The sequence below is a fragment of the Scleropages formosus genome, chromosome 11 (genome assembly GCF_900964775.1).
Source record: "Scleropages formosus chromosome 11, fSclFor1.1, whole genome shotgun sequence".
In the NCBI taxonomy this organism is placed as follows: Eukaryota; Metazoa; Chordata; class Actinopteri; order Osteoglossiformes; family Osteoglossidae; genus Scleropages; species Scleropages formosus.
The window spans coordinates 16140301-16151438 of NC_041816.1; the positions used below are offsets into that span (position 1 = coordinate 16140301).

The following is an 11138-nucleotide window of genomic DNA, read 5'->3' on the forward strand; positions in this document are numbered from 1 at the left end:
CTCTCTATTGTCGACATTATTGTTGTTGCAATTTGTGTCAACACGTCCAGATGTACTGTATATCTACATAATGCAAAGGTGTGGTGTAATGACTCTTAAAACCACAGTTCTTGGAAGTCTAATGATATTTGAATAATATCAGTTTGAATCATTTGAATGCATTGCCAGGCCACCAGTTCAGCTAACATACAAGTAAAGTAACTTAACACTGAAACAAACTCTTCTGTATCAAACCAGAATCAAATACTATTAGACATTGTATAACTCCACTTCATATCTGTGGCTGTTCTGAAGGTAAGGGGTGGATGTATCCCATATTGTACACACAAACACACACACACACACACAATACACACACATTGACTGAAACCGCTTGTCTCAAGCGGGGTCGTGGTGAACTGGAGTCTAACCCGGCAACACAGGGCATAAGGCTGGAGGGGGAGGGGATACACCCAGGACAGGATGCCAGTCCATCACAAGGCACACCAAGCAAGACTTGAACCCCAGACCCACTGGAGAGCAGGACCCAGTCAAACCCGCTGCGACACCACGCACCCCCATCCTGTATTGCTTGATATTATATTATAGTTAATATAGTTTCTTGTTTCCATCACATTGTTTGTGGGCAGCTAGTAGCGTAGTGACTAGAGCTGTTGCTTTTGAACCCCAAGGCCTCAGGTTTGAATCTCATCTGCACCTGTCGGACCCTTGAATAACTGATCTGGTAAAATTACCCAGCTGTATAAAGAGGTACATAATTTTAAGTTTCTTTGGAGAGAAGTGTCAGGTAAGTGAATGAATGTAAATGTACCCTGAAATTAACCACTTGTATAAAAGGGTAAATAGCTGTAACATAGATTATAAACTGAAAAAAAGTGTCAGATAAATGTGTATGAGGGAGAGGGATTGGGAGTGTATAACATGAAATGCAAAACAGCGATATTTTGCTGAACTGGCATTTTTATATCAGTGTCCTCATACACCTGGGACACAGCGAGGCCCAACACTGGGAAACACACACATCAGCTTGTGGCACAGTTACACACCAGAGCATGCACACACTGGGCTATAATTTCTTCTATGTCACTCCAGAGGAGAAAAGGAGGACAAGCTTGCAGTGGCTGTATATGGATTCTCCATTCTGAAATATTTGGTTTATTAAAGATAAAGTGGTAAATGAGCCCTTTAAATCCACAGATATGAATAATCCACAGAGAAGGAAGTGCAGACAGAGCTACAACTGTTGGCCTTAGCCAGTCTTCAGCCTCCTAAGGCACTTAGATTTCAGCATGAAAGATCTGCCCCCAGTAGATTCACTGCTGCAAGCTGTTGGAAGCCAAATCTTCCCAACTGTCTCAAGCCAAAGACCACAGAGGGGCTGCTAGACAACAAAGGCAATGGCATGGACTCAGTCCAGGAGCAGCCTGTGCGGGAGCACGGGCAGCAGGACTGGGTCTTACATATCAAAGCACCAGAGAACAAGGTGGACATGAAAGCTGCCAAGACCAACAAGACAATTGTCAGCCATACAGGTTATTCATATTAATGTTCACCTGAGAAAAATGGGGCGGTCTGAATGGCCCCTGTCGGATCGATTGAGGAAGCCTCCACGTTCTTCTCAGCTGCTTCTGAGGAGGTTCTGCTCGTGGTAACTGAACCGGTAACTGAGTTTTTCATTTGATGGGTACTGAAGGTGGTGAGAAACACATTACTCGACAGCGACACCACGGGTATCTTTTTTTTTGAAAGCTTTCCGCCAACAAGGAGCCAAGTTGTTAAAGTACCTCTGTGGAGCGCTGCAGCAAACACAACCCTGGACAGGCTTTCATCGTTAAACTCCCACCGAGCAAGGGCCTGCTGTACGAATGTTTCGTGAGAAGGTCTGGGGGCTTGTTTTACAGAGCTCCCTCAAACATGCAACCCCCCAGGTCATTTGGAAGACCTGTAGACGCTACTTGATTAATGGAGAAGACGGATAATGGGTGCCCTCAACATCCTTGAGTAGCACTGGAGCACCATCTGTTTCCCTTGCTGGTGTTCTTTACTCTGACAGCTGCGTCCAAAAGCTTGTTTGGCAAGCTGTATTTATCTCCTAATTACAATGAGACTTAACCAAGCTCCTGTGATGTGGTGAGCTGCATGGGGCTTGCTCTGGTAACTCCCTGGGGTGCCTTGTGTATGTATGAGTGTGTATATATATAGATATATGTGTGTGTGTGCGTGTCTGTGGGTGTATATATACATACACATACACACATGTATGTGTGTATGTATATATAAACACACACACACACACATATATACACATGCACATATATACATACTGTATATATGTATTTATGTATACCCTCTCATGTATACCCACCCTCTCATTTAAAACTGTTCTTAATGTTAATATAGAAATATTAGTAATATACATTATTGCAATGAGAAGACACCTTTGTTGTTACTGGACTTGATTTCCCATTCATTATCATTCAACATGATACCATGATGCAGTATTCTAAAAATATTCTGGAATGTGTTTGTGATCGATGACAAGATGACCAATGTTGCATATATATATATATGGGATAAATCAGTCAACACAGGGCATGGAACAGGAGTTTGTGGAGACAATGTTACTTAAGTTGGTTTTATTTTAATGTAGCTTGAGGTTGATGAAAATGTTTAGTTTTATAGTGTATCTTCAATTTATCTTGGCTATATCTGAGACCTTTACAGAACCTACACAGTAAAAAAATTAAAGTATCTCTCTATTTTGATGCCTCGAGATTTTATGGACAATAGGGGATTGGTGGTTGATGAAAATGGGATGAATAAATAAAAGTTTCACTGTGAATTTTTAATTCCTTATAATTTTTTTCTCCACAGAACCTAGCTGGTGAATACGTTGACGGATGTCTGCATTATTATGACGCTTTTACTGATTTTGACATAGTGGTTGGATTTACGAACAAACTGGAGTTACAAACAGACACACGGGGACACACCCCCGCAAGCATTCTTACGATTTCTGCCTTTAATTCAATATTAACTAAATCGAAAACTGCATATTTCGTGTCAGTGACCTCCAATATATGTAACTTACATAGTTTCCCGCACGGACAATTCATACTATCGACGATTAAACCTCATATATTGTTCTCGCTGTTCCTCCTATAGGTGTGGAAGACACGTTCCGCGAAGCAGTAAAGCCTCGAAGCATCGTACGGCGTGTCTGTAGTTTGTCCCTCTTTGTGCTCCGTAGCAAAGTCGTGGTTCCTGTGTGAGAGGACAAGGCCTGCAGGACTGATACTCTGAGGATACGTGTTGTGTGTGTTTTTTTTTTCGCTAAACAGCCGCTAATTTTAACCGTAGAAAAACTATAATGGCTTACCAACTTTACAGAAACACCACGCTGGGAAATAGTCTGCAGGAAAGTCTGGACGAGCTTATTCAGGTGACGAGCTAGCTGGTAATGTGTGTGCAGTTGTCGTTGAGTTCGTTAGCAAAAATCATCATGTTGTGCTGTTTTCTTATTTTATTATTGCTCAAGACACACTGATTGCTGTGTCACAAATGTGGAGGAGATGTAACTGTTAAAGTAGTTTGTATTTCTGTTACTGACGTGCATCCGTACGTATGATTATTAATCAAGTAGTCTGATTCGCTAGCGATTCTTAAGACTTTTAAGTTTGAATTATGGGATATCATATGTGGGTGTAGCTCCACTGTGACTTTCCACAACACAGTGTGTATAAATAAGTGCTTGCAGTGTGCATGAGCAACATCTGCCCTGCTTAAGTTGTCATAATAATGGTTAGATCCTCATTGTAACTAGCTCTGCATAATCCGAATTCCTTCTTAATTTTCTACTTGTTCTGCCTTGGATGGTATAATCCACATCTCACCCTTTAACTCTACAGTTTGTTTTAAGCATCTAAGGCCTCAGCAACCAGGGAGGAAACATTTTAGGTTTTCTTTTTCACCCCCTGATTAGAGTAAGAATGTCTGTCAGTTTTTAATATTTTGCCACTAAGGATAAATCTGTGTTTTTGGCTGTTGGTTTTGTCCTGCAGACTCAGCAGATCACCCCTCAGTTGGCTCTCCAAGTCCTCCTCCAGTTTGATAAAGCCATCAACACCGCCCTGGCCAACAGGGTGCGCAACAGGGTCAACTTCCGGGTGAGTATTGAGCACCCAGGGGTTGTAGATGCTAACCTTTAGTTACCTGACAACTTTGTTCAAGACAGCTTGTTTCACAATGGTCTACCAATTTATATAACTTGGTATTTGTACTGTAAAAATTCATTGTAAGTACATTTATTAACAGTACTGTAGCATGAGTGATTTAAAAAAAAAAAAATGTATCTTAAGATTGTAAGGAATTGGCTCTAACCACTACTCTCCATGCTAGAGATCTTTCATCTCGTTGAGATCTTGGGCTGAGACACCCAGCATTTATTTAGTGTTTTCTGTCCCCATGTAACACTGAGTTACAGGTTTTGATGCAGAATTTTGTTTTATTGTTGTTCTGCTAGTACACCATTAGAGGTCAGCTATGTTCCATATATACACTTGTTTTCATAAATGATGTGGTGCTTTGACTTTTTGCAAAGATTTTTTTTTTTCCTTTCTTATCTGGTACCAGTGATTTGTTTAGTGTAGAGTTTAATAAATTAAAAATGTTGACATGTGTTTTTACCTGGTCCTGCAAGTTGGGTTTTTCATTGAACATTTCTACCTCTCAGGGATCACTGAACACATACAGATTTTGTGACAACGTTTGGACGTTTGTGCTGAATGATGTGGAATTCAGAGAAGTTACTGACTTGGTTAAAGTGGACAAAGTAAAGATTGTTGCCTGCGATGGGAAGAGTAAGGAATTTTTTGGCCAAATATTGAAATTTTGAAGTGTATATGGTGATGTACATGTTAAAACAGCTCAAACTGCACAGTCTCTTATTTCTTATGTTTTTATTAATGTAGTGCTCATTTCCACTGCTTAGACTGGAGAGAGAATCATAACATGGTGTGGAAACTAATGCATTAAATGTGAAGATTTGAAATGCTTTTTTTTTTTACCCCCAGATACTGGTTCCAATGCTACAGAGTGAAAGGCTGAGACAAGTGGTACATGACTGAAAAACCAGGCTTGTCAGAAAGACCAACTGATTGGACTGTATATATTTATAATTTATTGCAGTGATTTCTGTATATAAGTCAAACAAAATGAGAAGCAAATGGAGGGATTTGTTTAGACCCATGAAAGCGTCAAAACTTTTTTAAAAAAGTTTCAATGCCCAGTTACTTTCAGTTAGTCATTTTTGATCTCTTTATTACATTTTTATTTAAATATACATTTGGTATTATTTTATGATGCATAAATGCAATAAATGTACATTGTAAAATGTGTGTGGGTTACTTTTTTGGTTCAATGTGATGTCAGTTTTGTGCCCCTAGCTCTGTGAAGATCTGTTGGTCAGTAGACAACTGTGGTGTCCTCTCTTTAGGAGTTATGACCAAATAGTGATACTTACCTGAATGTGGAACTGTCATTTAACACAAGTTGTGTGCAATTGTTTTGGATAATGTAGAAATATGGATAGGAAGTATGTGTATGCAGTGGCTCCCCAACTTACAAACCTTTTGCCATTACAAACTTTTTGAGAAGTATTTATAATTTATTTTTTTAATAAGTAGATTTAGAAAACCAGTTTAGCACCAAAGCTTCACTCAGGGCAGCCATGTAAGAGCTAACTTAGGTTTATCAGCATTCTGCTCCAGGGTTTTTCTTTTTGCTTTGTACAATGGACCATAAATACCCAGCCAGGGGACCCAGAATGGGTAGGCACAGGAATGAGGTATCCAGAAAGGGAGATTATCTACCAGCCTGTTTTCTACAAACTGTTTCTTGGGAAAGAGTGTTGCTGTCTTTCCGTTCGACATGCTTAGTTGTCATGTTGCGGAAATTTACATTTATTCATTGAGCAGATGCTTCTAACCAAAGCAACATTCACCTTAGAGCAACCAAAAGTGCATTTCACTGCGGACATAGACGTGATACAGTCACTTAGTCCAAAACCAACATTTTTGCTCGTGCACGTTACACGAATAGCTGCATGTGGATTACAGAATTGAAGACGAGCCATTGGGCCACTTTGTGTTGCATTAGAGTAACTTTTCAAGTAATAAACCAACTTCCAGTTAAGTTCATAAGTACGAATGAATGACGTAGAGGGCCCCCTGTACTGATAGATGTGCAAAATAAATCTGAACATGGTACTTCTGTATTTTCCAGCTTGTATTTCTTTGAAGTCAATGAAATGTCAGACATTGCTTAACTGACTTTGCTCATGGGGTAAACATTCAGAATCACAACATGGGACTTAATTCAAAAAGGAAATCATTTACCTTGAGGCAGTTCATTTTGTTTCCCTTGTTTAATTGTGAGTTCCTTTTTGTGCATTTCAGTTAAAAAAGGATCTCCAAAGTGACCATTAATACCCCATGCTATTAGTTTTAGCACAACTGAGAAGTAGACTTTAAGAAAAGGCAGGAAGGCACGTCAGGTATTTGGGAGACTCACGTCTTAGAGCTTGGACATGTGAGGTCTCCTCTGTTAGAGCAGCCAGGATCAGTACTGTATCTTTCTCCACGTTTCTGCTAGCAGTCCGGCCGTGAAACTGTGACCCAAATTACTGAGAACAGGGCCTGTCTCTTACATGGCAAAAAGAGGAGAGACAGAAGCAGTGTAAGATGAGCGTGGGCTGCTTGGAACTACCGTAAATTGGATTACCTCAATCAAAGTGCTTGCAGAGATGAGGCAGTTGTGGCACCAGTGTGAAGATTTTTTTATTTTTCTTTTTTTTTTTTAAAAAGCGGTTTAGTCTGCAACGTGCACTATTATTGTAGTACAGAGAGCAATTAAATTTAATTTTTTTTTAAGTTAGACAATATGATGTGTTGTTTTAAGTATTTGTGTTAGTATGAACAAGAAAAGAATAATATTCTCACAGAGTTCCTTCACCATTCTGTATGTTGTTTATATTTGCATTATATTTTTACATCATATTTCATTTGGTTAACAAAATAGAAATTGTGACTTCTGGGATTGCACTATAAATCTCTGACTTTACTATGAGTCCTGTGTATGGTCTTTTTCACAGCACTATCCATAAAATGTGTGATTTATTAACCCAGCAAATAGTGATATGCGGGTTCTTCTGTGTGGAGCAAGCAACAAAGTGTGAGCAGAAGTTCTGATGGTCACATGTCCTCCAACACCAGGTACATCATCAAAAATGATGAGACTAAACCTGCCAGAACGGCTTCCATGGAGAAGAAGCAGAATCTTTGTAAAACTGGGTCTTCTCATAGACACCAACCAAGTGGCTCCAAGACACAGTTAAGGGCGAGTGAGAGATCAGTTTTGATTTTCAAAGTGTATTTTTTAAAATTCTTTATCAGTGTTCAAAGGCCTTTAGATTCACCATCTAAATGTAATCATTACACAATGTCTGCAGAGCCAAAATTTGGCAGAAAATGCACACAAAGATGCTCAACACTACAGAGAGCAGCTAGTAATGACTGGGGTGAATTATGTTCTGTAATGTAACTCAGCTTTGTAAATAAGGGTCATGAGGATTTTGCATCAGATATTATTTTTCATACAGCATTAAATATGTTCTGAGATTCAATGTTTTGATTGCCCTACTTGTTCAGTTAATCAAACAAGGAGACCTTCTGGCAGGGCAAGGCAATCATGTATGCACAAGAGTTAGGTCATGCCACATCTGCAGTGTGCTTTTTTCAGTTTTAAATAGTATTAATAAAAGCTGCTTGGGTAATGAGAAAACCCACCGATTTATCACACTACCTTTGCAAAAAGGCTGCCACACCCACCCGGATTCCAGTATGTGCCCTCCTCAAATACACCTTCTACTGTATCTTATTATTACTAGTTGAACTTCTATATTACCTTTCTTAAGCAATGCAAAGCTATGCACAGGGACACTACCCACAAGGGCAAGTGGTTTACAGTACTGTGCAAAAGTTTTAGGCACTTGGTTGGGGAAAAAAGCTGTAAAGTGAGAATGCTTCCAGAAATAATGCTCCTAGTTAATAAACTTCCTACAAGGCTTGGTAACCAGCCACCGTCAACAACCGCTTGTCCCGAGTGGGGTCGTGGCAGGCTTGGTGGGTCCCACTCTCTGGCAGGTCTGGGGGTCGAGTCCCACTCGGGGTGCCTTGTGACAGACTGGCGTCCCGTCCTGGGTGTGTCCCCTTCCCCTCCAGCCTTGCGCCCTGTGTTGCTGGGTTGGGCTATGGTTCGTCGCGACCCCACTCGGAACAAGCAGTTTCAGACTCTGTGTGTGTGTGTGTGTGTGTGTGTGTGTGTGTGTGTGTGTGTGTGTATGTACTTTCTTTCTTTAACGACATACAAAACCCTTACTGTAACACTGTAACTTTTTGCAAAGGGAATGCTTGGAAATCTAAAATATGCTTTTTCCCATTGACACTAATGCAGAAGACATTAAATACCCATCTAAAACAAATATTTCTGCGAAGCATCTAAGTACCTAAGACTTTTGCACAGTAGTGTACATGTTTATGTCACAATACAGGAAAAAACCCTTTTCATTGAATATTTAATGAGACAAACAATTATGACCAACAGAAAACTGGAGAATGAGATTTCACCTAAAAAGTGTTCTGTAGATGTACACAACTGGACAAATCGGCTGTCCATCATACTACATTTCTTAGACACAATTATGCATATTAATGCAAAGTAAACTTCATTAATACTAGATAAAAAGAGGAAGGCACAGAAATTAACCTGAAGGTGTTTGCTTATAGTTGATAGTTGTTTATACTTTTAACCAGCTAGCTTGAAATGAAGAAACTCCTATCAACCTTCTAAATGAATGAAAGAATAGAAAGTCACTAATAATAGTCAAATAAAAACAAAGTAATAATCATAACTCTTATTGTGAGATTTTTCTTGTGTTTGTTGTTACTTTAATTTTAGTACTTTACAAACAGAAAGTTTTAAATAACTTCATGTACTTTTTGTTTGTAAATCTACTTTATAATCCCTGAATGCCTTTATTACAGAAAGTTCCGATCTTAACCCATCATGATACATTAATTAGAATGTGACGTGAATTTAATCTTATTTTTCTGTGACTTGGTCTTATTGTTCTTACATGTTGTAGCTGACCTCGAGTTGTGATTACTCAATGAGTATGTTTTAGTAGATTACATCATTTACATAGCCTACTTTTAGTAAATACTAATTTCTTACTTTAGGCAAAGAACTTTAAAATCTTTAATCAGAATGCAATGTAATGCTGTTCTTATTTACTAAGCCCTAGTAATTCCCAAAAGAAAAATGAACCCAAAGCATGCTTTGCCATTTTGCACCAGTCCTCCATTGTCCTCCATCTGCAAACAATGAAGGGTTCAATAAAATTACATTTATTCATTTACTAGACGCTTTTTTCCAAAGCGACTTCCAATGAACCCTATGTAGTGTTATCAGCCCACACACCTTATTCACCAAGGTGACTTACACTGCTAGATACACTACTTACAATGGGTCACTTATCCATACATCAGTGGGATATACACTCTCTGTTACTGACACACTATGGGTGAACCCGAACAGCATGTCTTTGGACTGTGGGAGGAAACCAGAGCACCCAGAGGAAACCCACACAGAGACGGGGAGAACATGCAAACTCCACACCCACTGAGCGGGGATCAAACCCATGTCCTCTAGCACCTCCCAGGCACTGTGAGACAGCAGCGCTGCTCGCTATGCCACCATGCTGCCCGATAAAATAACCATAGTTCTGCATAAATGTGCAAATAAATTAAACAAATTTATTTCTGTTATGTTAGAATTCATGTTGATAAGGACCACTGACATATTTATACAAAATACCATATTCAGACATCATATCTCCTTCCAGTTTTCTCCATGGGGTACTCAGATTGGTGTGTGGGTGGTAAGAAGATATTGCCACCTATATTAATTGGTCTCCTGTAGGTCAGTCAAACCATCCTTCCTAATGTTTTGTTTCTATATTCTTTCATTTAACTCTAAGCAGAAAGAGACACAAACAAGTGTCTTCAAATTTCTTTTTGTGACGTATCTCTAGATAATTAACATCTGAGACTGCACCAGCCTAATAATTAGGGAATTGTATTTCATTTTTATAAGGAGGGGCTATTTAGATGTCCTCCATAAGTTAGTTGCAACAGGGCCCTTAACACAGGTCCTAACTTGATTTGTTGAATCAAAGAAGAGCAGAGAAGCAACAAGGTAAAGAGCTGTCAGAGAAACATCTCCAACAAGACACCGCAACAGATCATCACATGTATGATCTAAGTCTCAGGACATGAATCTAGGCCCTAGATTCTAAATCCCCTGACCTCTACTCCTTACAATGAGGACAGAACTATTAATACATACAACCCATCCTTTTATTGCAAGTATGTTGTTTCTGTTTGTGTATGCTAAAAATATTGAAATTTGCAAGATGGAGGGGAAAAAAACAATATTTTCTACTGTGTGCAGGTAATTTAAAAAGAACATTACATTATGTTTGGAATTTTCTGAAAGTGTCAAATCATCTTCCATTCCTTTTCTGTTTGCTACTTTACCCGGCCTGGGAAGAAGATCACACTCAATACCGTTACATAACATCACAGATCCAGACCTCGGCAGTCAATTGTATTTAGGACAGTAAATTCTCCCTGTCGAACCGAACCAACTTTGCCCCCATTACTCTGGTCTGGGAGAGAAAGTTTCAGCAGCACCGCGTGAGCTCAGCGCATCAGAACACAACACGCAAGCAAGTGCAGCCCAACGCGCTAAAACGATCACACGCCGAGAATAAAGATGCTGCCCGCTGTATGTATAAGTAGGATGCCCCGCCGCTCGTCGTTTCGCTCCAACTCGCGCTTTTTCCCTTCCCGTCCGCGCCGCGAGCGGGACCATGTAACGGTATGCAACGCTCCTCTCGAGAAGGACACCAAGCGCCATCCATCGGCGCAAACGCGCAACTTCTGCAGCGGCGCCCGCGCCGTGCGCCATTTTCACGATTCCGGCTGCCTCGCAAAGCGAAGCCCACCTCCCCGGATTTA

The 11138-nt window shown here is 39.9% G+C and overlaps 1 protein-coding gene across 1 annotated transcript; it reads left to right on the top strand.

Annotated features, from left to right (window-relative positions):
* The first annotated feature begins 3238 nt into the window (after positions 1 to 3238).
* Positions 3239 to 5875, top strand: gtf2a2 (general transcription factor IIA, 2). Its single transcript, XM_018763453.1, has 4 exons — positions 3239 to 3442; positions 4062 to 4166; positions 4733 to 4859; positions 5073 to 5875. Exons 1-4 carry the CDS (start codon positions 3371 to 3373, stop codon positions 5096 to 5098), a joined length of 330 nt encoding a protein of 109 aa, XP_018618969.1. The 5' UTR covers positions 3239 to 3370; the 3' UTR covers positions 5099 to 5875.
* Positions 5876 to 11138: the final 5263 nt, after the last annotated feature.